At 35.4% G+C, this 27271-nt stretch overlaps 2 protein-coding genes and 1 long non-coding RNA gene across 5 annotated transcripts in view; 2 read left to right on the forward strand and 1 right to left on the reverse strand.

The window, feature by feature from the left end:
- LOC107549137 (regulator of microtubule dynamics protein 2) overlaps positions 1-8896 on the forward strand; it is a 34773-nt gene extending 25877 nt beyond the window's left edge. Inside the window, exons 8-12 of the mRNA XM_016230120.1 lie at positions 797-874; positions 2711-2809; positions 6088-6141; positions 8538-8618; positions 8722-8896. Coding sequence (XP_016085606.1) covers positions 797-874; positions 2711-2809; positions 6088-6141; positions 8538-8618; positions 8722-8769 — 360 coding nt within the window. The 3' untranslated portion in view covers positions 8770-8896. The remainder of the gene's footprint in view (positions 1-796; positions 875-2710; positions 2810-6087; positions 6142-8537; positions 8619-8721) is intronic.
- Positions 8897-9714: 818 nt separating this feature from the next.
- LOC107549157 (uncharacterized) lies at positions 9715-13919 on the forward strand. 3 transcript variants are annotated; one of them, XR_001604533.1, is made up of 4 exons: positions 9715-10596; positions 10691-11130; positions 13504-13571; positions 13768-13919. It is a non-coding gene; the product is annotated as an uncharacterized lncRNA (long non-coding RNA). The 3 variants fall into 3 exon arrangements; XR_001604532.1 differs by lacking the exon at positions 9715-10596 and having other exon boundaries at positions 10614-11130; XR_001604534.1 differs by lacking the exon at positions 9715-10596 and having other exon boundaries at positions 10614-11130; positions 13771-13919.
- Positions 13920-17464: 3545 nt separating this feature from the next.
- cyp1b1 (cytochrome P450, family 1, subfamily B, polypeptide 1) lies at positions 17465-20190 on the reverse strand. Its single transcript, XM_016230145.1, has 2 exons — positions 18986-20190; positions 17465-18085 (listed from the first exon to the last, which is right to left on the reverse strand). Exons 1-2 carry the CDS (start codon positions 20053-20055, stop codon positions 17488-17490), a joined length of 1668 nt encoding a protein of 555 aa, XP_016085631.1. The 5' UTR covers positions 20056-20190; the 3' UTR covers positions 17465-17487.
- Between the last annotated feature and the right edge of the window lie 7081 nt (positions 20191-27271).

The following is a 27271-nucleotide window of genomic DNA, read 5'->3' on the forward strand; positions in this document are numbered from 1 at the left end:
TTGATTGGATGTCAAATGTGTAGACAAATACAGTGGGGCAAAAAAGTATTTAGTCAGCCACCAATTGTGCAAGTTCTCCCACTTATTAATTGCTAGGTTTTAGAACATTAGACTTAATAATAAATATGTATATATATCAAATACACATTTTCCCCCCTGTATATTTTCAGTCCAGGATGTTTAAAGCTTAAATACAGACAGCAGAATATTTGAGCAGTTCAGATGGACCGTTTACCGCTAGGCTGATGTCAACATATGGAAGTAGTTACTTCCACTTTTAATTATTGACACATTTATTCCTGTGCTTCATGTAGAGAAGAGTTAAAGGGCAGTAAATGATATGGTGATCTCAGCCAAAAGGTCGTTTCAGTTGATTTCAGTGCTTGTATGTGTTGATGGGAGCATAGCATCAGCTTCTGTGAGAGTTAGTGTTTATAATCGAGACGAGAGGGAAGGAAATTAGGGTACCCCACACACACACACACACACACACACACACACACACACACACACACACGTATTTCATAAGAGCAGATCAGTCTCTGATACATGTAGCATTTTATGTTAGCTGTCAGCTAGATTTCCAAACACCACACACCTGCACAGCCCTGGCAGGTGAGCTAGCAGAGAGAGAGGAGCTGAATGACAGATGCCTGTGGTGGGTTTTTCTGTGTTTGTGCGAGTTCCGGAGAAATATTTGTGGTATCTCAGCTGTAGAGATCAGCAAAAAAGACAAGTCGTGCCACATAGAAAGAAACCTCTATCTCTCTTTCTTTCTCTTGCTCTATGTCTCAAGGATCATCTGGATAAAGCAATTGAGCTGAAACCTGAAGATCCTCTGTCGTATTACTTGCTGGGCCGCTGGTGTTATGCTGTGAGTGACAGAGCATTTGCTATTAGTGTGTTTGGAATATTCATGACATTGTGGTATAGTTAAAGCCTGAATCAGGTTTCCCACGCTCATGGAAAGCTTGGAAATATCAAAAAAAAATTATTTTTTTCTTTGTTTCAAAGTCTGAAAGGCCAAACTTTATATATATATATATATATATATATAAAAAATTAATATCAATTTCTATAGTGAATAATATTCACTACCATTCAAAAGTTTGAGGTTGAAAAGATTTAATGTTTTTGAAAAAAGTCTCTCTTATGCTCACCAAGACTGCATTTATTTAATCATAAGTCTAGTAAAAACAGAAATATTACAATTTAAAAGAACTGCTTTCAATTTCAGCATAATTTAAAAGTTGTAATTTATTGATGGGATATTAAAGCATTACTCCAGTCTACAGTATCAAACTAAATTATTCAGAAATCATTCTAATTTGCTGTATGTTGAATGCTTCTTAATATTTGTGGAAAGTGTGTGTTTTTTTTCAGGATTCTTTAGTGAATAGAAAATTCAAAGAACAGCATTATTTTAAATTTTTCTAAAAAAATGTTCTTTTTATGTATCCTTACTAAATAAAAGTACTGATTTCTTTTTTAAAATAAACAATTTCTTGATGAAAATAAAAAATAAATAAAAAAAATTTGGGGCTTGGAAAACTCATTGGTCAAACATGTTTAAAGATCGCTGTGCTGCAAAAAAAAAATCCTTTTTTATTTCAGTAATTTTTTTTGCAAAAAAATTTCTCATGCAATCTAGATTTTCAAGTAAATTGACTTGTTTTCAGTGAATATATATATATATATATATATATATTCACTGAAAACAAGTCAATTTACTTGAAAATCTAGATTGCATGAGAAATTTTTTTGCAAAAAAAATTACTGAAATAAAAAAGGATTTTTTTTTTGCAGCACAGCGATCTTTAAACATGTTTGACCAATGAGTTTTCCAAGCCCCAAATTTTTTTTATTTATTTTTTATTTTCATCAAGAAATTGTTTATTTTAAAAAAGAAATCAGTACTTTTATTTAGTAAGGATACATAAAAAGAACATTTTTTTAGAAAAATTTAAAATAATGCTGTTCTTTGAATTTTCTATTCACTAAAGAATCCTGAAAAAAAACACACCTCTCTCTCTCTCTCTCACACACACACACGATGCGCAATACTCCGCATTTGAACACTCAATAGCAAATACTTAAACTAATAAAACAGTAGCTGATTCAGAAGCGCCAGATTGTCATAGCAAAGTCAGAATTACCTCCTCTCCTAGGTTCACGAAACGGTCGTCCATAAAATGCATTGCTGTTCTGTTGTAAGTAATCTTAAAGATTCCTAAATGCATCTACTTCTGGAAGGCCAAATAAAGTGCTTTTGCTTTCGCACTGAAACACACAGCGTCTCCCTGACATGGCTGCTTCAACCAACTGCGGTTAGTGAAACCATGCCTTCTTTCTTTGCGTGCACATTTGGGCGGCATTATGCTAATATTTCCACATAGTGAGGTAGATATGTGGGGGCGTGTTAGAACGAGCCGTTTTAGGGGGGTGTGGCAGAGTCTTAACTTTGATAAAGAATATCTCTTTGGTTTTGAGACTTTAGTCTTTGTTAACTTAAGGGATCTTATCTATGCACAATCAGCTTGTAACACTTCAAGGAGAAAGGAAAACTTGAAATTGCATCATATGACCCCTTTAATGATTTTAATATAAATAGTTTTTATTAATTAATTTATTCAGCCAATAGGCCTATCTGTATGTTGATAAATGGAGTTATTGTTCTTTTTTACTTTGTCCATAAACATGTTGTGTGCAGGTGTCACAATGTACGTGGATAGAGAGGAAAATCGCTGCTACATTGTTTGGAGAGCCACCCAGTGCCACAGTCCAGGATGCCCTGCAGAACTTCCTCAAGGTGAGACGTGCCTTTGATCATTGGGACACACTAGTGATTGATTGTGTAAAGGGCCTCTTTATTTAGAGGCCAAGCAGTTGAATAAATATATGAAGTTTGTCATGAATATTTGGGTAGCTGATAAGAGCTACCAAATAACAAATCGACTATAATCACAAAATAAGTTATTTAAGATTAAAATCGGTTTTATAGCAAATATGACCTATTTTTATTTGACTTATTTGTTAAATTTCTACCAATTTGTAGGTAGACATTTTTTTATGTCTTGCTGTAGAGGGATTTGTCTTAGAGATCCTAGTTTAAATGACAAACCCTGTTCATTTCTGGAAGCGCTTGACCTGTGTTCTTACATTCAGTGATTTAACATAAGTTGCTCTCTCCTCTGATGTTCTCCTGTCCTTTGTATCTCAGCCATCACTTCTTATTTAAGGGGTCTGTGCTTAGACTTGTTAGACCCTGCCAAGACAGCACAACGTTCTGGAGAGTTATACAACAGCACGACTGATTATAGGAAAGACATGGGGAATGTCTTCGTCATTAATCATGAATAGTCTAATTTTGTGCAAAAAAACTGAAATATACCAACAGCTTATGACCAAATAATGTATTGTCTCTTCATTCACTTACTGAGTGATCCACCTTCAGACAGAATCCAGCTTTACATGCTACATGGCCAAAAGTATGTGGAAACCCCCTTTACAGTAATGTTGCAGCTACACCTATTACTAGTACAGTAGGTGCATAAAATCAAGCATCAGTACAGCCATGATCTCCTTAGGCTTTTTTAGTTGAATGTAACATACATGGTACTGCATTATAATTTACAAAGTGAGGTTCATGCAGAAATGTCATCTAGTGGAAATCTTTCATAAAAGAGTGAAAGCTGGAAATGCATTTGGTTTTAAATTGAAATGTGCACATACACTACAGTTCAAATTTTATTTAATTTTTTTTAGAAATGAATGCTTTTATTTAGCAATGATGCATTAAATGGGTCAAAGACATTTCCATCAAATGCGAAGACTTTTGCATTTGCAAAATTCAAATAAATAAATAAAAAAATTCAAATAAATGCTGTTCTTTTGAACTTTCTATTCATCATAGTATACCGTTTAACATTGATAAATAAAATGCATTTTATGTTTAATATATTAAAAGAAAAGTGATTAATTTAAATTAGGGATGCACGATATATCGGCCACCATATCGGTATCGGCCCATATCGGCTCATTTTGTCTGTTATCGGTATCGGCCTGATAAGAAAATTTGGCCGATATCTTAAAGCCGATAAATAATGCATTATTTCCTTCAGAGACACTTCAGATGCGCGCTGTTCGTTTGCAGCCTTTTGTGCAATTGTACATTGTAATATTGTGTTTATTTGATGTATATCTGATTTATCTCATATAGAATGCGTTTGGTTAAGTTAAAAGAGCGCTTCAGTTTACCGGTGATCATCTTTAGCTCAGCACACGCAGCTCAAACAGCAGTGCACAACATTAATAACTATGATTGGGAATGTCGTGTATATAACATTCTAATGAGAACATTATTATAATCAAACGTTGTGTATTCTTTGGGTTTAGTTGCTGTGTTTCAGCGCGTTGATATGGGAAGAGCGCATCCACAACAGGATCACACAGTCTGACTATAGCACGCAATAACTGCATCATTTTGTACATATATAAGTTGTAATATTATGTTTATGTTGTATTAATATTAATCTCAGGATGCATTTCCTTGAGTTAAATAAGCTGCCAGCAAAACGCTTCAGTTTACCATGTTCATTCAGCTCTTCAGCTTCAGCACGCGCAGCTCAACGGCTGCTATTTAAAACAGTGGTATTAATTTGTTACTTTTTCAAAATCATTGATATATTATTAATAACAACAACCACTTGTATTTTTCTCTTATTATTTTCATCAACAATATGGTTTAGTAATTAAAATCATTTAATTATTGTCCGTGCAGAGGCTATTCCGTTTTATTGATCTATGGCGCATTCATTTTGATTCTTTACACGTGTAATGATGTCCAGTGACTTGTTTGCATTATTTATGCATAATTTTATTTATTTGTAAGACTTTATGACTAAATTTGGTAATGGGAGAGTAAAAATATTTTTAAAACGTACACCGTTCAAACTAGGCTGCTTATGTTGAAGTGTTTGGGATGTGGCTTTTAATGATGAGACCTTTTTTGTAATCAGGCTCTCAAAAAGTATATAACAATTTGGATATAGATTTATCGGCCAACATATCGGTTATCGGCTTTCAAAAATAAAGAATAATCGGTTATCGGTATCGGCCAAAATTTTCATATCGGTGCATCCCTAATTTAAATTGTAATACTGTTTCACAATTTTACTGTTTTTAATGTATTTTAAGCAAATAAATCCAGCTTTAGTGAGTATAAAATTATATAAAAAAACAAATAACCCTTTTTTTCCCCAAAAGATCTTACCAACCCCAAACTTCTGAATGGTAGTATATGTGTATGATTTTTGGCAGTGTAATTTTCTCAAATCTAACCACCAAATGTGCTGTCATGAATAATAGTTGTTCCAAAAATTATATTTAGCTCTTGGTTTTTGTTTGCAACGTTCCCAAGAGGAACCCCAGAAGCCATATCAAATATTAGATGTACAATTTAAAATACAAGTTATTTATTTATTTGTTTCTGCTATAGTGGGTAAGAACTAAAGTTAAAACTAAAGAAAGACTTAAAAAAAGACTTTAAATCTAAAGAAAATTAAGGAAAACCTAGAAATATGAGGAAAAAGCCCTAGGATTTTCTTTGTAAAATCCTCATCCAATAATCATAAATAGCTGAAAAATTATGTAAAAAAACATTACAAATCTGTTTATCAAAAGGTGCAGGAACCCTGTAGAGTTTACTTTGTCAAAAACATAACCTCATATATGTGGCTGCTGCAGTGTTTATATTTTGTGTGATTGTGTAAGTCTCGTAAATGTCGACACTGTTATTTATTGCTCTGATTATAGAGTGGAGGTTTACTGCCTGCAATGTTAATTTTTAATATCTCATTTAACACGCAAATTGTTTGAAAACGTTTGCCTGCCAGCAGTGCAGTCCTTCTTTCAAGAGAGATGTGTTTTTCATGATCTCATTTAATTAACTACACCTGAAATGCAAAAGATCTGTTACATAAACAGTCTGTGTTTGGACATCAGCAGTCTGTAGTCAATAAATAATTTCAGTTTGACTGTGAATGACAGATTGCATTTGCTATGTTTGTCCTGTGTTTGATTCTACAGGTAGAAGAGATCAGTCCCAAGTATTCAAAATTCAACTATGTGTTTTTAGCCAAGGTAATGACTTCAGGTCTTGACTATTTTTTTAATGAACTGAATATCGATTAATGATGACATTGGGAATATTGTTGGCTCCATTCCAAACCTAGTGAGCTGCCTTGCTGAAAACCACCTACATAGACAGCTACCTTCCAAAGCAGCATCCTAACTATATTAAATATAGTTTATTTAATATAGTTAAAAATTAAATATTAACCAATATAGAATGTTCTACTTGTAACAAAGTGATTTCAAATAAATTTTGAACTTTTTTTTTTTTTTTTTTTTAAGATGTTCTATTCATCAAAGGATCCTGAAAAAAGTATCATGGCTTTGACAAAAAAATATTAAACTGCAAATAATTTATCAACATTGGTAATAATATGAAATGTTTCACCAGTTATTTTAAATTGTAATAATATTTCACAGTATTTCCTGTATTTTTGATCAAATAAATCCAGTCTTGCTGAGCATAACTGAATTAAGTATATTAAAGGGGTCATATGATGTTGCTAAAAAGAACATTATTTGGTGTAATGCAATGTGTTTATGCGGTTTAAGGTAAAAAAAACCACATTATTTTCCACATACTGTACATTATTGTTTCTCCTCTATGCCCCGCCTTTCTGAAATGCATAGATTTTTACAAAGCTCATCGTTCTGAAAAGCGAGGTGTGCTGTGATTGGCTGAATACCTCAAGCGTGAGACAAATGTTACGCCCCTTACCATACTGTGCTTCCATCATACGGTTTCCATGTGTCCCGGCGCGACGAGACAAACCCATTACAAACGAGGCATTTGTTGCATCCAGTGGGGACATAATTACTGATTGTAATGACTTATACTGTGTTTTTACGCTTTGCATTGCGTATTGCGCCGCGTAAACATAAAACCATGTCTGCATTTGTGATCGGAGAAACAACAAACAATAAAGCGCTACTCTACACTGCTCAAACTCGCGTTTGAATCATCAGTGGCAAATTCTTTACAGGCTGTGAGTCAGAAGCGCCAGACTGTCCTTGCAAAGTTGGAATTGCCCCACTTTATAGAAACATTATGTCCTGTTTTGGAAGGCCAAACAAAGTAGTTTCTCTTTCACAACGAAACACAGCGGCTTGAGTGAGCGGCGCCCGGAGGATTCGACAAAGGAGGCTTGCGGCAACCACATGTGACGCCCCCTGGCTGGACTCTGCTTCGTCCACGGTGAAAGCCGATCCGGTGATCCACAGCACTAAGTTGATGTATTTCCTCAGCGACCAGCACGGATCAGCTCTAGGCATGATGAAGCAGATATCGTCCTCTTTTGGTAGGCCAAACAAAGTAGTTTCGCTTTCACAACAAAACACACAGCATATCCACAACATGGCGCCGGCGGCAACACCAATACTACAGCGAGCATAAAAGTTACGCCGCCTTTCTTTGCGTGAACATTTGGGTGGCGTTATGCAAATCTTCCCACACAGTGACGTAGACATGTTTAAACGAGGCGTTTTAGGAGGGCATGGACAAGTCTTAACTTTAATAAAGAATATCTTTTTGGATTTGAGACTTTAGTCTTTGCAACTTTACAGATCTTCTTTATGCACCAAGAGCTTGTAACACTCCAAAGAGAAAGGAAAAATTTAAATCGCATCATATGACCCCTTTAACAAATATTAATAATTAAGTGTTAATGTACTTTAAAGAAAAACTGAAATCTCCTAAATTATTTGTAATGGTTACATTTTAATAACATGTCAAATCCACATTTAAAGTTTACAGAAGTGGGATAATGTTTCTGTATTTTTGCAGGCACACTCAGCTAATGTTTGCTAAATACTATTTTTATCTCATTATTTTTAATCACTCTGCAGTTAAAAAATTTGGGGTCAGTAATTATTTTATTTATTTACTGGAAATAATTTTTTTGAGCAAGGATGCATTAAGGGCACATTTCAACTTTTATTCATCATAGAATCTTGTAAAAGCTTGTGGAAATGTTTCATGGTTCCCACAAGGCGCACAGCTGTTTTCATCATTAAAAAACAATAAAAAATATATTAAAATAGAAAGCAGTTAAATCGTAATAATATTTAAAATGATCACTGTTTTACTGTATTTTTATCAAATAAATGTAGCATTGGTGAGATTTAAGAGACTTCTTTAAAAAAAAAAAACGTTGAAAAATCTTAACTTTTGAATGGTAGTACTGTATATAATTGACATTTCTCTAATGGCTTCCACCAACTTCTGTGAATGCATTTTTTTTTCTCACTGAGTTTTAGATAATCTGACATAAGTATGCAACACACTTCTACTTTCTACTTGGGCAGTGCACTAGATTTTGAAACTGAGCCAGTAAATCATTTAAGGAACATTGAGAACATTGTAATGTGTTAATGTAACTGCGCCTATATCACTTTTCTCTTGTCAGTGTTACAAAGACTTGGGTCAGAGGAGTCAAGCCCAACAGATGTGTGACGCTGCCTCTGCAATGAACATTCAGACTAAAGAGGTGTTTTCTTATTCTAATGAATCAGATTTTTTTAGTAGTTCGAGTCTCTTGCCTTTGTAATTCTTTTTTTTTGTGTGTGTGTGTGTGTGTGTTTTCTTTAAAGGATGAGGAGGCACAGAAGGAATTGGACTCTTTTGTTGCATCACTTTAACAAGTCTCCAACAAAAGCTGTCTGTCTTTGTGTTCCGTCTCTTTGAACTCAACTGTGACTGGACTGTAGCTGTTTACCCACAAACCAACATATGAACTACTAATGTTGGGCAGGCCACGTTATTCCTCTATTAAAGGGGAGACCAGCAGCAAAATATTGTTTATTTTTAGTTTATGCACACAATACTCTGTGTTTTGCAGGACAGTTTCCATTTTATTTTTTTTTGTCGTCGGCCCCCCACCCCCCCCCCCCCCACACACACACAACATTATAGACATCATAATAGTTGCAATACACAATGTGGCTGTCACCTATTGAAACCGCAGTGACCATCAGTGGCTGCTGTTGAAATGAATTTAGAATGAATTACACTCAAAAATGAAATTTTGCTGAAAATCTACTCGCCCTCGGGGCATCCAAGATGTAGAAGAATTTGTTTCTTCATTTAAAAACAGATTTGGATAAATTTAGCATTACATCACTTGCTCACCAATGGATCATCTGCAGTGAATGGGTGCCGTCAGAATGAGTCCAAACAGCTGATAAAAACATCACAATAATCCACAAGTAAACAACACTATTCCTGTCCATCAGTCAAAAGCTACAAGTTTGTAAGAAACAAATCCATCATTAAGACACTTTAACTGTACCATCATTGAGTCTATCATTCAAAATAACGCTTCCTCTAGTAAAAAAGTCCATCCCCTGTTGTCCTCTCAAATCAAAGTACACCCACTGTTTTTTCTTGAAATCTATGCATACTTCTCTCCTGATTCAGATGAGATTACTTTTTCATTGTAAAAAGCAATATTACGGATGGAGGACTATTATTTTAGCCATAAATGACGTCTTAATGATGGATTTGTTACTTACAAACATGCAGCTTTTCACTTCATAAGACATAAATCCTGACGGTGCCCATTCACTGCAAAGGATCCTTTGGTGAGCAGGTCCTCGAATGCTATAATTTCTCAAAATCTGATAAAGAACAAACTCATCTACATCTTGGATAGCCTGAAGATGAGTAAATCTGACTATTAGCATGAAGTCTGGTGCAATTGTGACTAATTCTGACCAATACTGAAGCAAGAAAGATCAGTCCGGTTGGCATTAAAAGCATGCGTTGACAGTTCCATTTGTTTTTGTAAGACTTTTAGAGGCATGTTTGTGAACTTTCTAATTAGAATTTCTTTTTGTTAATCCAAAATTATTAATGATTATTTCATAGACATAACTTACAACACAGTATGACTATAAACCTCTTGAAAAGTGTCTGAAACAAACCTTTAGAAGAACTTTGGCACATTTAATGGTAAGTTCTTCCAAAAAAGCTGCTGAGATGAAATTGCAAAAATGAAAACCTGTCAAAAATGTTTAACCTTTAATAGCACGAGCCACCCCAAAATGCAGTCTTTTGCCATTTTGATTAAGAACACCTGAACAACTTCATCTGGATTTAATCTTGTTAATCACATTCTCTCTGTGGACTGTTATATTTTTGTAGTTCAATTTAATAACTCAAATGACTTGTGTAGATTTTAATCCCTAGACATTCTTTTTTGACCAAAAATGATTTCTAAATCCCAGAGAAATTATGGGGACCATGCAAGTCTAATGTAATTTTTTTCCCTCATGGTATTGCTAAAATTGTTTTAATATCATTTGTTGGTATCCAGCATTATGAATGTAAGCATTTTTATGTTGAAATGATGGCACTTGCTCTCTGTATGCTACCTTTTAGATTATTGGTGATTATTGAGATTGTAATGGTGCATATGAAGATCATCACTTCATCTCTGCTGCTCAATACAATATATATACAATAAGGTGAATTCAGTCTGCGTGTTGTACGCTGATCATAATTTTTTTTATGCTATTGGTGTGGCATAATTGCTAACTGTTTCATGTTTCTTTCTTTCAGTGTTAAAAGCGAAGTCCTTATTTCTGCAGCTTTAGTGGCACTGTAGCCTACTCCAAATCCTCTGAATGACAACTGTGATAATTGTCATTATTTTTATTTATGCAGTTCTGTTTAGTGGCATAGAATTTATACACTTCACTTTTAACTTCATAAATGTAGGTCCGATAGTTCTCAGTCAGTAATATACCTGTATACTATTGTTCAGAAAGAAGCCAACCATATAGGGAAGACATGGAAGGGCTGGTTTTCAGGTGTCAAGCAATGATATTACAGGGCACTCCTACGGACTTAACACACATAACAGAAATAACCTTTACATGTCTGGACATCTGCCTTTCCTTACATCAGAACCACAGCATGTCTTCAGCAGCAAACAGCTTCCGATCAGAGACTCTTCTGTACCGACATGTTTTATGTGGATTCACATCATGTAACCAAAGGTACCTGAGGTGGTCTGCATTTATTCATAATGCTTTTTGGCTATTAGTTTTGTTATTATCGTTTCTTTTTGCAGTTATATTAACACTAGTGTTCAAAAGTTTGGGGTCAGTACGATTTTTAAATGTTTTTGAAAGAAGTCTCTTATGCCTGCTAAGGCTCCATTTATTTGATCAAAAATAAAGTAAATCAGTAATATTGCGAAAATATTATTGCAATTTATAAAACAGTTTTTTTTAATTAATTTTAATTTCTGATTGGCTGAGAGCCTTTTCTAGAGGTGTGATATTCTAGTAATAACCGTTTCGCCATTTGTATCCAGAGATTGTCTTACTTGGAGATTGCGTAAATGACTCAATCAGTTGAATCGGTTTCTCTGTTCCTGGTTTTTCGCATCTTCAGCCATGTTTACGTGACTGCTACTGGATTAGCTCGCTAGTTTTATGACATTAACTAAAAATAAGTGAAAAAAAGTATGATGTTTACAATTATACAACAGTTCTGTCTGGTTCTCGAATCTGATTGGCTGATAAGAGTGCGATGTTAGAGTAATAACAGAGCTCATTACTCGTCATAAGCCAATGAACCCTTTTGTGGGTGGGGTGATGCATGTAGCGCCACCCCAGGTGCAGCCCCACCCCATTTTGCAGGCTGCAGCCGGGTATACTTGCCTCCAACCACTTCACCGTTTGTATCATGTATCACTCCGCTTGCCGTATTTCTCAAAGTGAGTGTCAAATCCACTATCATTTAAGAATAATACTGTTTTTCTGTGTCAGTATAGTTTTAAGAGTTTTTTTTTAGTCGAGAATGTACTTGTTTGGACTTCAAATATGCGGTTTGTTAATAAAGATAACATGTATTTGAAAATTTGCTTCGACGTTTTCGGAGATGTGAGCTCCCGGCCGTCAGCGGCCGTTCAGCGATCATGAACCCACCAAGAGCAGTCTTACCTCAGCCAGATCTTCTGGAATTTATCTCTGGCTCTGATGTATCTATAGTGGCTAAACATGAGATATATTTAGTTTTGAGTAAATCTAACCGGCAGTCTTTGGTCTCATTAATCTATTATTTGTTCCAGAACAAATAGTTTTGGCAATATCTCATCATGTTTATGTAACTTCAATGCTGTATATCAGAGCGCTGCCTTTGTACTTTTGACTGAATTGCCTAGCAACTTTTATGATGGCTGTTGTTGTTTATTAAATATTGTTCAATAAATATTTTATATAAATAATAGTAATATTTAGTATTAGGAAACTGTGTTTGATGGTTATTTCATGATCCTTCAGAAATCAATCTAATCTGCTGATTTGCTGCTCAAGAAATAATTCTTATAATCAATGTTCAAAATAGTTGTAACTGTGATGCATTTTTTTTCAGGATTATTTGATCAATACAAAGTTCACAAGAACAGCATTTATTTGAAATATGGAAACAGCAAATATTTTTTTGTAACATTATACATGTCTTTAGAGTCAGTTTAATTTATTGAATGCATCCTTGCTGAATAAAAGTATGCAAGACATACAGACCCCAGACTTTTGAAAGGTAGAAAGAGATTTGTCGAAGAGGCATATTTTGTCATCACAGCAAAGATAAAGAGGGTAAAGGCTAATATGGTATCCTTACTTTAATTTAATTTCATTGTAATTTCTCTGTACATTTTACACCTCTGTGTGTGGAAGTATCTTATAACAGTACAACTGTTCATCCTCAAGAACTGAAAACCATTTTATAGTGTCTCATTACCTAATGTATGCAAGTCTGTTCTCTCGTACAGCACAGAAATAATGCCCGCAGGACATGACCTGGATGGAGGTCTCTTCTAGATTTGATCTTAATGAAGACTTATAGAACTGAAAGCAGAGCAAGCAATATAAATAATATTGCCTTAGCAATTTATGCAATTATTTTTATCTCCAGTGTTTCCTTATATAAAAAAATAAAACTGAGATGTAACTAAAACTTAAATCAAAATAATTAAAAAATAGTAATATTAAAAAGTAATAATTCAAATGGCCAAAACACACAACAAAATGACTAAAAAGAAAACTAAAATTAAAAAGAAAACTGAAAATATAACAATAAAACCTGATTTAGAATATTGTTTATCAATGTTGAACATGTTGAATTGCTGTTTAATATTTTACGAAAACTGATCATTTTTTTAATGAATTATTTGATGAATGGGAACGGCATTCAGAACTTAAATTAAGACCCCAAACATGACAATTAATGAAAATGAAACTTTTTTCAAATTAAAAAGAAAACTTAGTGTCACATCAAGAAAGCCAAGTGATTTAAACATTACTTATTTCATTGCATCTTAGTTTTTATTACTGCTGATTATTTTGTCATCTGGCTTTTTTAAGGATGCACTGACTCCCTCATTTCCTTGGTGAAAACATTTCTGCGACAATCCTACAATTTTAGAAAAAAGGTACACAAATCTGTCACTGGGGTGGTATGCTTTCTAACGGTATTAATTGGTACTATTTAGAGCTAAATAAGGTGCAAACATACCTTTTAACATTTGTATCTTAGGGTGCAATCCCAGTGACAGCTTTATAGCTTTTTTTCAGAGATCTAGTGTACTGTTAATCAAACAATAGTGAAGCGTGTTTTCTTTTCTTCAGCAGGGCCTGGAAGGTGAGCAGGCGGCTGCTGGCGTATCAGTAATCAGTTGGCTTTATCTGGACTTGTCACGCACTCAGAGCTCGGCTGGCTACAATCCTCAGGCTTGATCAGAACAGGATGTGCTGGGAAAGCAAGATAAAGCACTGCGCAGGGACGGGTATATCCTACACACTTTCCTTCTATTTGAAATGCCCAATTGAGTGGCTGTGTGCAGATATGATGTGTGCAATAAATTTAGAATGGTTATTTTTACTTGCCACTATTTTAAGGGTAACCTGTTTGAATACAACAAATGAGAAGTTGTGTTTTACATAATCACATTGTGTCTAGGTGTTGCAGGAGGATGAAAACACTGTCAAAACTAATTTGATTACAAATGACTGCAATATTATACTGCATTTATTATCATAAAAGCTTGAGTAATGAAACATTTTTTACTTGTATATTTATTTAGTGTTATATATATATATATATTATATAAGCCACTAAATTTAATTACAAAAACTGTAAACTGAATGCAGTTTAGAATTCACAGAGCAGCCAAATGTCAGAGCTTATATGAAGTAGAAAAATATAATATTACATGTTGGTATCACATAATAGGAACTACATATCAAACTTACATATCAATCTTTTGCATATACAATATAGTAGATCTAATACAGGCCAGCAGTCTATTAACAAGTGCTATTACAGTCTAAAAATATATTCCAGCAGATCAAATATCGCTATTACAGTTCAAAAATATATTGTAGCAGTTAGAAATGAGCAAAAATTAGTAATCGTAACATTTTATACATGTTAGTTAACAAACCCTGAATTTCCCCTTCAGGATTCCCCTAACTAGAAGGGTCACTTGTATATTTATTTAGTGTTATATATATATATATATTATATAAGCCACTAAATTTAATTACAAAAACTGTAAACTGAATGCAGTTTAGAATTCACAGAGCAGCCAAATGTCAGAGCTTATATGAAGTAGAAAAATATAATATTACATGTTGGTATCACATAATAGGAACTACATATCAAACTTACATATCAATCTTTTGCATATACAATATAGTAGATCTAATACAGGCCAGCAGTCTATTAACAAGTGCTATTACAGTCTAAAAATATATTCCAGCAGATCAAATATCGCTATTACAGTTCAAAAATATATTGTAGCAGTTAGAAATGAGCAAAAATTAGTAATCGTAACATTTTATACATGTTAGTTAACAAACCCTGAATTTCCCCTTCAGGATTCCCCTAACTAGAAGGGTCCCGAGGGACACAAAATTTATTTCCTGTCGCCTACACAACATCATGTGCCAGATATGAAATATCACATTCAACTTATAATAAACATAGATGTTCAGAATAGTTTCACTGGAGACTTCCTGTGACCCACTGTGAGGATCTCCAGACAATATTTGATTGGGAAGGATGTTGCGGGAACACAATGGAAGTGAACTGTGTTAAACCCGCCTATGTTTATTTTAATTATAGATTAATGCTAAGAAGTCTCTAATAATAAGGCACAGACTTCAGCAATGCTGTAGTAAGAATCGGGAAATATTATCAAGAACAATAAAGTGCTGTAAGATTATACTGTACAAATGTCTGATTTTATGAACTTTATATAAGGAGGTTAAAAATGCAGCATAAGGCTAGTTTGAGCTAAAGTACCCTAAGCAACAACTGAACAAAAAAACTTACTTTAAGTACGTCAATGCAGTCATTTAAAATAATAACTAAATGTGTTTAAGTCAACATGAAATGCAATCAACCCAATTTATTGTTGATAAAGTGTTACATAGTAGTCCAAGTTAATTATTTAGTCTGTAATCTTTGATCAAAATGTAATGACTTAATGATTTTTCATGATCCAGTCAGTTTCAAATAGATAAAATCAATTACTGCACCCCAGTTTTTTCTCATCGAATATCTTGTTTCATTCGGAAATATGTCATGGAAGTAAAATGGTTGTGAACAGTGTTTCACGTTGACTTTAAACCACTTAATAAAAAATGTTGGCATTAAAAGATTGAAGCATGATGAGGGCAAATCTTCTATAACTGAGTCTAAATGTATATCTACTAGCTAGAAGAAGTAGAATTAGTAACACAAACTTCTCGACTGAATAATGCTATGCATGTAGATGTCTCAGTACTCTTAGAAACCAACTAGTATTTGTCTGAATAAACCATGCTGTGTCCTGTTGTGTAGCTTCTGCTTTGCTACTCTTGCATAATATACCATAAATCAGTGCATCATGTAGTTACAGTAATGAATGGGCGTGTTTTTATTGTCGTAGCTCATTCTGAGCCAACAAAAAAAAATGTTGCCTGAGTTTTACGTCTATAAATGTATTGCTATAATGTTCTTCAGTGTTTGTTTTCTTAGCCACCTTCATTTGGCAAAGTACACTCTTAAAAATAAAGGTGCTTCAAAAGGTTCTTCAAGCGATGCCATAGAAGAACCATTTTTGGTTACACAAAGAACCATTCAGTCAAAGGTTCTTTAAAGAACCATCTCTTTCTTACCTTTTTATAATCTGAAGAACCTTCTTTCACCACAAATAACCTTTTGTCAAATAGAAAGGTTTTTCAGATATTAAAGGTTCTTTATGGAACCATTTAGACAAAAAGGTTCTTCTATGGCATCGTGAAGCACCTTTATTTTTAAGAGTGTAATTAAGTTGCATGCTACTTACTTTAAGTACGTCAATGCAGTCATTTAAAATAATAACTAAATGTGTTTAAGTCAACATGAAATGTAATCAACCCAATTTATTGTTGATTAAGTGTTGCATATTAGTCCAAGTTAATTATTTAGTCTGTAATCTTTGATCAAAATGTAACGACTTAATGATTTTTCATGATCCAGTCAGTTTCAAATAGATAAAATCAATTACTGCACCCCAGTTTTTTCTCATCGAATATCTTGTTTCATTCGGAAATATGTCATGGAAGTAAAATGGTTGTGAACAGTGTTTCACGTTGACTTTAAACCACTTAATAAAAAATGTTGGCATTTAAAGATTGAAGCATGATGAGGGCAAATCTTCTATAACTGAGTCTAAATGTATATCTACTAGCTAGAAGAAGTAGAATTAGTAACACAAACTTCTCGACTGAATAATGCTATGCATGTAGATGTCTCAGTACTCTTAGAAACCAGCTAGTATTTGTCTGAATAAACCATGCTGTGTCCTGTTGTGTAGCTTCTGCTTTGCTACTCTTGCATAATATACCTTAAATCAGTGCATCATGTAGTTACAGTAATGAATGGGCGTGTTTTTATTGCCATAGCTCATTCTGAGCCAGCAAAAAAAGTTTTTGCCTGAGTTTTACGTCTATAAATGTATTGCTATAATGCAGATATGAGAGATTCTTCAGTGTTTGTTTTCTTAGCCACCTTCATTTGGCAAAGTACACTCTTAAAAATAAAGGTGCTTCAAAAGGTTCTTCAAGCGATGCCATAGAAGAACCATTTTTGGTTACACAAAGAACCATTCAGTCAAAGGTTCTTTAAAGAACCATCTCTTTCTTACCTTTTTATAATCTGAAGAACCTTCTTTCACCACAAATAACCTTTTGTCAAATAGAAAGGTTTTTCAGATATTAAAGGTTCTTTATGGAACCATTTAGACAAAAAGGTTCTTCTATGGCATCGTGAAGCACCTTTATTTTTAAGAGTGTAATTAAGTTGCATGCTTTGATTTCCCTTCAAACTTGAGGTCTCTGTCTCTTTTGTGTAGGAGTCTGAGACGTTCCTACCAAACTCTCAAGCAGTTCTGTGGTGTCACGGAGTGTGACAGACACTTTAAAGGATCTGGGTTTAAGCGTGAGCCCATACAGATAGTCCATGCTGGGAGTAGCTTCTGCTATAAAACTACACTGATGGACCAGCAAGGAGGTGAAGAGGAAAAGCTGGATCTTGGACAGGTCTTCTCCAATGCATCTACGCTTCCCCACGGAGAAGATCAGCACGTTGGTGGTTAAGTCTTTATTGAGAGCTCCATCCTCATCCAGGAAGCGCTGTGGGTTGAATACCTCTGGTTGGTCCCATTTGGTCGGGTCGTGGTTCAAAGACCACTGGTTGACAAAAATGATGGTATCTTTAGGGATGGGATAACCGTTGATGGACGTGTCCGTGGTCGTGCTGTGGGGAATCGTTACAGGGACGAACGAGGTGAATCGCATGACTTCGTAGATGAAAGCCATGACGTATGGAAGATGAGGCTGGTCTGCGATGGTTGGAAGACGACTGCGATCCGCTACTTTGTCGACGTCCTCCTGAAGACGTTTCTGGACTTCTGGATACCTGCAAGTATGTAAGTGAAGACCAACATTTTCAACTTTCTGAGTTTACCTAATCATCAAGGATTGAACTGAAAATGGATATTGCAAATAGGCAGACTAAACAACATTATTACATTTGGTTGATGATTTCAATGAAATTGTATTCCACATAACTTCTATTTATAAATAAACCCGGCCTCTTATCTCATCTGTGCTAGTAGCCTACATGAAGCAGTCATTGTGTTTGAGTTTCACAGAGTGGCCTACATGTTTAAAAGTGTTAGTGGGTCAGATTTAATTTTGTGTTGCTGGAACCTGCCCTCATTAGTTGCTGCTAATACCTGCACGGAAGAGTTACATAACACATGAGAGCTCTTTGGTGTTATTGAGATCCGTCCATCTCTTGTGGACAATCTCTGGGTTGCCGCATTGCACACTAAAAGTGCAAAGAAATGACAATGCTGGCCTCATTCGCTCATCTTCATGTCATTCCAAACCCATAGATTTACTTTCTTCTGGGCAACACAAAAGATGATGTATTGCAGCGGCTCTTTTTCATGCGATGAAAGTGCTTATTTATGGTGTTCCCAAAAAAAAACATAAAAGCAATTATTCTAGAGAGCATACAATTAAGGATATGCCCCTCAGTGTAAGAAGAGTCATCATTATTATTGGTCTGTTTTACAGTTCGACTGTAAATTTGATATGCTTAACCCCCCTTCCCTTCACAGTATAAATCATGGACCAATGAGCAGCGTTTTCCTAAGACAACAACGCATTTTGGTTTTAGGGCAACTTTGATGATCCACTTCAGATGTTGACTAGTGTATTAAAATGATGAAATAATCATTCGAACGACTTGAGGGTGAGTAAATGACGTCACCCCCTAAGATGTAAATTTATGGTGGACAAAACGCATTACCTGACTAGTAACAGAATGATCCACTGTAGAGCCGTAGATAGAGTGTCTTGACTGGCCCCAAAAATGTCTGCGATGGTCGGTGGCACGTATTCTTTATCCAGAAAGACCCCCGGGGCCCCTGACGGCCCTTTATCCAGAGCAAAGATGAAGGCGTCAGTCATGTCACGGACGAGGCTCAGTAAAAGAGTCTTGCGGTGCTCCGCCACTTTGGAATCAATGAACTCGTTAAACTCCTTGTTGAGCGCGTTAAACTGGTCAAAGAGCGTTTTGATTGGGTTTGGGAAGTACTGCAGCCAAGGCATCACATCCACGATGCTTCCAGCTCCGACTGTCTTAGTGAATTGATCATTTCTGCCCACCACCTGCTGGAATTCCTCATCATCATACGAATACCGGTTCCCGAAGCAAACGGCGCTCATTGTGTTCGCCACCGACACCACCAAATACCGGTGAGGCTCGAAGTACTGCAGCTCGCGGGATTTATTCAGAAACAAGCGGATGAGCTCTCCGATCTCGCACACGATGTGCTTCTCAAACGTCTGCTTGGTGTGGATGTTGGCTGTGGAGAAGTTTCTCACGGTGCTGTGCGCGATCTTCCGATGCAGTTTCCACCACTGGCTGTAGTTACCGAACGCCATGCTTTTCCCATTGGACACGACCCGGAACGAAGCGAAATCGGGTCTGCCGGCGAAATCGACAGCTTTTTTAATTAGCGCCTCTTTAATTGCGTCTCCGTTCAGAACCACCACGTTTCGGCTGCCCAGCTTGATCTGAAACACGTCGCCGTATTTCTGAGCCATCCGGGTGAAGTAAAAGTGAGGTGAGGTACCGAGCTGAGCGGCGTTACCGATGACCGGCCAAGAGAACGGACCCGGTAGCTGCCGCCGACCGGAACGACGCCAGAGCATGAGCGTTAAACACACCAGCAGCGACAGTAAAACACTCCGCGCGGACAGCTGAATGAAATCGCCCAGAACCGCCTGGAAATCCATCATCGATGTATTTGCAAGCCTCACAATCAGTGCAGATGCACTCTTGAAGTGATCAAACGCAATTAACCTGTTGAGCATCAGATCTCAGGGTTGAAGTTTCCAGCGCTCGCGGCGTGTCTGACTGATTCATATGAAATCAGAGAGCAGAAGTGTTGTGATGGTCGGTCTCGGGTGCATTTATCCAAGAATGTATCCACGACTAAATAACACTACTGAGAATCTCCTCCTTTACACGCACACACACACACACACACACACACTCTCTCTCTCTCTCTCTCTCTCTCTCTCTCTCTCTCTCTCTCTCAACGCGTGACTTCTGCTGTTGCATATGGATATATGTGATCGCATGCCACATCTATGTCATCTGTCTGTGGAATTTTTTTTATATATTTACAATGCAAAACGTTTATTTGCTGATGTAAAATATTGTTCAAAGTGTGTTTAATAGTTTAAAGATGTACCTCATACAGTTGCAGATACCTGGTTGATATCATATATGTAGGCTACTTATAGCCTTTAATATATAAATGAATTCGTCCCTCATTTTAATAAACAGGTGCATGCACCAAATAGAAACAGAACAAGAGTTATATACAGTAAAGGATCTGTCATATGATGCCTGTTACTCATGAACAGCATACATTAAATAAAAGGACGGAGAAAGTATTTTTGCTTGACTCAGAACGGTTATGTTTTGTATTTGTAACTTCAGAGATGTGCGTGAGAACAGATCATGTGATGCATGAGACAATGGCTCAAACCTTACCTTTCATAAGGAACTAATGTTTGACAGGAAAATAATAGCCCATATTTCCTTTATGCTTCACCATTGTGGAAAATAATATAGATAAGCTAACATGTGATGGAAAATTGTGTAATGATGGAGATTTTTTTGATAGTATTTTCCTCTTTCTTTGTTTTCATCTGTTGCCACTAGGAGGACCCCATTTCCAACCAGCACTAAATTATAATATGTGACACTCGCATTAATTAATAAAAGCGAAATGAAGTCCTGAATTTATTAGTTTTTAATTCTGCAATTTTTGTCGTTCATTTGTCGCTCAGTTATGTGTTCCGAGTGAGTCTTTTTTTTAATTCGCTTCATAATTGATACCATTTTTGAGGCTATTTGGAAGTTTGTTTAACACGTAGGCCTATATTAAAATAAATGTAAAATATTATTATAGTTAATTTAACTAACAAAATGTAAAACGGTTATAAAAACACATGAATATTAATAAAAAACGAAATTCTTATCAAAAGTAAGAACGCCGACTGAAAGCAGCGGCTTCTCGTGTGTTCAGTACCACGGACAGCGCGCGAGCACTTCTGCGCAGATCACGTCCCGTCAAATGACTTGTCAGAGGAAGACTGACTCTTTACAGCAACCGAGACTTAAAACAAGCTCAAATTATATATTATATTACATATTATAATGAATAAAATAACAGTGATTTTTTAAGAGACTGTGCATGCACATCAACAATTGGCTATATGTGCACAAATACTGACTTTTTGTTACTGATCATTATTTTACACATTGGATTTCAATTGATTTACACATTGATTTAAAAATAGAAGTCATCAAAGCTATTTGTCTCAACGAACTTAAGTTGCATGAAGAAATGCTTTTTAAAGTTTAGAATGTGTTCACATGTATAGGCAGGGCCGTTTCTAGGCATAGGCGAGCTATGCGGTCACCAGCTGAAGGGGCGCCAATGAGCGCACGTACTGGCACTTTTAGCAGGGTTGTGATAAAGAGTGGCACGGTCACCCTGAAATATGACTGCCGCCCCCACTGGATCCCCCAACATTATTGGGCTAGAGTCAGGGGCGGATTTAGTGAATTGGGGGCCCCAGGCAAAATATAGGATCGGGGCCCTATACATTTGCACACATTTTCCTAGATCAACCTTGAGGTTCCACGTTGTTGTTTTCAGCGTAAGCCTGTGTGCTGTCTAATTCTAAACTTTAAAATACATTTATTTTTAGTTGTTTTAACTACAAATTTAAATAAAACTGAAACAAATTATGAAAAGGCAATTATACATTTACACACCTAAAATACATATATCAAGAGCATGCTCACAGATGAGAACAAAACAGAGTTGGATGAAGTGGATTAAAGCCCTGCACGGGTCTCAAATATAGCCCGTCTTTTTCCCTTTTTCCCAAAAAAAGCTTATACTACTGTTTCAGCTATCAAAATAGTTCAGTTTTGTATGTAATGGAAAAGTGATTATATTTCGTTTCGTTTTTTTATAAAGTAAATTTAGAAAAACATTTGGAGTATTTTCTGTTCGTTAAATGTAAGTTTTTTTTTTTTTTAAGTAAGGGCCAGCCGCAGACAGTGAATTGATCATAGTCTATAGCCTATGTTTGATCAATTTAGCCTTCTCAAATCATCAGGACTTGCCTAAAATAACATCTATATATAAAACAGTTCAAGTATATCACAATGTTAGTTTAAATGTTTAACCTATATAAATGTGCGCTGTTAGACTCATATCCAATCGTTTGTGCGGAGAGTGGAAGCTGAAGCTCTGCAGCACATGGAGGCGCCAGCGCGATCACTTGCATTTTTATCTAACAGTGGAAAAAACTCAAAATATGCAGTCATTAAAGGTAAGAGTAATACATCATTCTAAACTGTAAAGCTGTAAACTGTAAAGCTAGTTTTATTTGTGTGCACTCACAATATCAACAAATATTTGCTTTTATAAAATAAAGAAAACAAACGCTTTCTGCTGTCTCGGTCTTGAACAAGAGCGCGTCACAATGATTAACCTAAACTCAGACATGATCAAAATATATAGAAAGCTTTAAATTACTATTTTAAAACGAAATAATTCAAATAGAAAATAGACTCCTATTAAAATAAACTCTTTCATTATGTAATCCGTGCATTTCTCTCTAAAGGCACATCCAATTAAGAGATGGCGAGTCATTTTTTCATCACTATAATTGATGGAAGGCCCGATTATAATTTGCGTTTTATTTGATAATTCTGAACAGTTAAACAATAAAACACTAATTATAATGGCATATATGAAAACTTTGTCCTATAATTGTATAGCTGCTTTTTCTGATTTTTATGTTGCTCTGTTCTGAATACCTTAAAATTTAAAGGATTTGCTGCAACGCAATTCTGTATGATATGTTAATTATTTATATTTTTTATCCATGCAGCAAATGCTTTAAAAAACAGCTTTAAAATTACTCTATTGCATTCCAGACGCTTTTATAGTTCTTTTCACTATACATTTTACGGGTAGCTGGCATGTAAACATTGTCATGAATTCGGTGTATTCCCATTTATAAAATAGCCAACCAATTAATTGTTGTAGGCAAACCCGATCTCATGAAAGTGCGTATAGCACGATTTTCTTCTTCTATTTGGCGTAATATTTCTATGCAGATATTGACGTAATATTGCAAAAGACTGATAAATTCATAATTAACGGGATACTAGATTGTGCAAAATGTTTATCTTAACAGTCAATTTACAAATAAGGCATTCAGATTTGTGGAACTCAATGCACTGAATCTCCACAAATTAGTTGTCGTTACTATGACAACCCATTTGAATGTGGCAAGCAACTGGTGTCTGAAAAGAATTATATATAATTTGTGGGGGGGGGGGTCAATAGGGATTTCACCTAGGGCGTCAAATTGGCTAGAAACGGCCCTGTGTATAGGCTATGCTTGACTATTAATTGCTTTTCATTCACTATGCTTTAAAATTAGGGAAACTGATAGGCCTACATATGCAATTGATAAAAGAGAGGCTGCTGTATACGCAATACGCAAATATTGTAGTTTTATAATGTTTCATTATTATTGTTATTAAAATATTGCGTAGCCTACTGTCGACGTGGCAGTGAATGACATGAGCGTTTTGTTTTTGGTCGTTTTTGTTTGACGTTTTTACGAGTTAAGGATAGTGTAGTTTCATTGATTTTCATTTTTATAACAGTAGGGGGAAAAAATCAAAAAACAAGGCCTCTATCAAAAAAATCGAACCTGTCGCCCAAGCTTGACACATGCCACACCTCTACACACTTATTTATTTATTTACTTACTTACATATGCATGTAACATTTTTGCTTTTACAGACCTTAATCAGGTTAGACGCCATATTGAATTTAACGCGGATGAAAACGAGGCTGTGAGGATCACAGTTTTTACAACGGCATGCGCCGTATCCACCTTTTTCATAACGAGCCTACTGCGTTTTAAAGGGGACATAACACACACAGTTTCACCCAATCTCATGTTAATCTTGAGTACCTATAGAGTAGTACTGCATCCTTCATATCTCCAAAAAGTCTTTCGTTTTATCATATTTATAAAAGAAAGATACAGCTTTACAATTTTCTCTGGAAACAGCCGAGCTCCTGGAGGGAGCGCCGAATGCCAACAAAACACAGAAATTTTTTTTTGTGGTTGATATTATGTGATGTATGTTTATTCTTCTGTATGTAATTTTGTCCATGTTTAGAATGAGAATCCAACTCCTTAACAGTGTAAACAACTCTGAATGCATGAAACAGCATTGTACCCCCTCTTTAAATTATGGGAGGCACTTCCGGTTTGGGGAAGTTCCACTCAAAAAGACTGCAACAAATCATTTTGAATCATAAGATTGTGCTGCAAATAATCCTTATCTGTAATTTTGACTGAATGGGCTGTATTTTCATTCCTTTTCTGTTTTCAGAAGTCAGGACAATAATGTTACGTTTGGTATTTTAATGTGACGCGATATAACAACAATATATAGCATACAGAACAGCTCTTTTCAGCCCACTGCATTATTTTCCTCCTGATTATTTTCACGATTCCTTTGTATTCCACTGTAAGTACATAAAAAAAGACAACATATACTGTGCATTTTGTGGTCTGCTCTCACAATTTAATTTAGGATATAAACCATGAATATTTCCCTGGAATGCACTAAGAATCTTTCATTTTTCTCCTCAAATCCTCATGTCTCATTCCAGGTTTGTTTTCACACAGATGCTGTAAAACGTAATTGTTAGGAAATATAGACATATATTACTATATGATATTTAACACGTCCGTAATATTGCAGTGGATAGAAAGAGGATTTTTAGGAGTTATTCATGGTACGTTGAAAGTAATTTGTTACACTTTTAAATTTCCTTTTAATGATCGATGGTTGAAGGGTGAGTAAAACAATGTCACCTCATTGTACCCAGTTTTTGAAAATGCGTATTATTATTGCGTTCATAGAGCGACCCTTTTGCTGATTGTTTATAGTGCACACGGAAGTTACTCCCATAATTTGGGCAAAGCGTCATGGGGCGTAGGAAAAATGTGGATAAATGTTATAGATTGCTAAATTTTTGCTAACTCAAGATGTTGCTTTGCTGAACAATTGGTATGTTGATAAACAAGAGTAAACTGCAACAGTGAATAGCCTACACTGTACTGTTCATTCCTATCAAAAAATTAAATATGGCGCTGACTAAGATCTTTTACCAAACAATCTGGGTAATTAGTGATATTTTTGCTTAACGCTTAAAATATGCAGATATTAGCTTTTTTTTTTCAACACTGTAAAGGAAATGTTTCTTTCTTCTTTGTTAGTTTTCTCATTTTTGAAACATTACCAGATATACATACATTTTATTTGATACATTATATGTTCAGTACTTCTGTTTCTTTCAGTTATGGCCTCTGCACCATTTAAAATGGTAAAATGTGGACTTGTGGTCTCCCTGTGATGAACAGACTCCCGACCCCAAGGCCTCTTTACTACATCAAAGAGCCAGACCATGCTGAGACAGGCCTGACATACACACAATGCTTTGCTGTGGTCCAGGTGTTTCCAGGTAATTGTAAAGCTGTGTGGTGTCATTTTTTATGTGTTTTATATAAAGCTGGTGCCAGTTTGACTGCATCCTGTGAAATGCTAGACATACATTACAGAGACACCAGAAGAATATATACAGTGGGTACGGAAAGTATTCAGACCCCCTTAAATTTTTCACTCTTTGTTATATTGCAGCCATGAATAAGATATATAAATTATTAATGTATTAATCAATTATTAATTTATTCAATACATTATATTACATTTACATTTGAATACATTTACATATGGCCCTCGGCTCTCAATCATGTTTAGACATTAGGCATTTGATGTGTCAGACATTATAAAAGTATTTTTAAAAACTGTCATGTGACTTACATCAGAGGCATTTTGCATGACAGTGCCTTGTCATTGAAGTCATTCTGGTTGCACATATTTGAGTTTTTGAGTGAAGTAATGATGACTTCATCTTCTCAATACAGTTTTTCACCATGTATAGTAGGGGAATTTAGCGTTAACCATTTAACAGGTTTTTACTGTAGCATATTTACAGTCTTTTACCGTTAAATTCACGGTAATTGTTTACAGTGATTGGAAAAAAAGTGTGTGCTTGAGTTTGGCTTATCTTCTGCACTCAGTCAGAACAGTCAACTTCTGGAGGAAACAGACTACAGGAGAAATGGCCATGGGGCGTTGAGTTGAGCGCTGCAGTCACGCACAGGCACTTTATCACGAGAGGTGACATTAGACACTGCTGGAGCTGCCTGCGTAAAGCTTTGCCTGTTTGGCTTGGCTGATTAAGTAGATCACGCAGACTGGTTTACCTGTGTTACTTTCAAGGTAAATAAACAGGAAGAGCGTGAGAGTGCCTTGTGAAAAATGCTTCTATTTTGTGCACTTCAATTTACGCACAAATATTCATTTAAAATAATTTTGTCTGCATGACAGTTTAAAGGGATAATACTCCCAAAAATAAAAATCTTGTCATCATTTATTCTATACTATGGAAGTCAGTGGCTACCAGCAGCTGTTTGGTTACTTGCATTCTTCAATATATCTTATTTTGCTTTAAACTAGAAGGAAATGAATACAGGTTTGGAACAATTTGAAGGTGAGTAAATGATGACAGGATTTTCATTTTTGGTTGCAGTGAAAGGTTGCATATGAATTTCAAATTTTCTTTTTAAATCACTTAGTGTAAATATAAATTGGGAAGTTGCAATGAAGCAAAATATTAAGGCTGACAGTAATCATTAGGAACCAAACAAATGTTGTAATTTCAGCTGCAAGTGAAAAGGTTTTTCTCTGTCACCGTCTGTGTAACTGTACACACTGTGAAATATGATATTGTACTTGTGTTGTTGAATAGTATGTAAGAGAAGTTCATTTAGAAAAGAATATTGTACTTCCTCCAACATATTAACAGTAGTTTTGCAGCAGGAGAAAATGACCATTGGT

This window comes from Sinocyclocheilus grahami, unplaced genomic scaffold (genome assembly GCF_001515645.1).
Source record: "Sinocyclocheilus grahami isolate Dianchi unplaced genomic scaffold, SAMN03320097.WGS_v1.1 scaffold363.1, whole genome shotgun sequence".
NCBI lineage: Eukaryota > Metazoa > Chordata > Actinopteri > Cypriniformes > Cyprinidae > Sinocyclocheilus > Sinocyclocheilus grahami.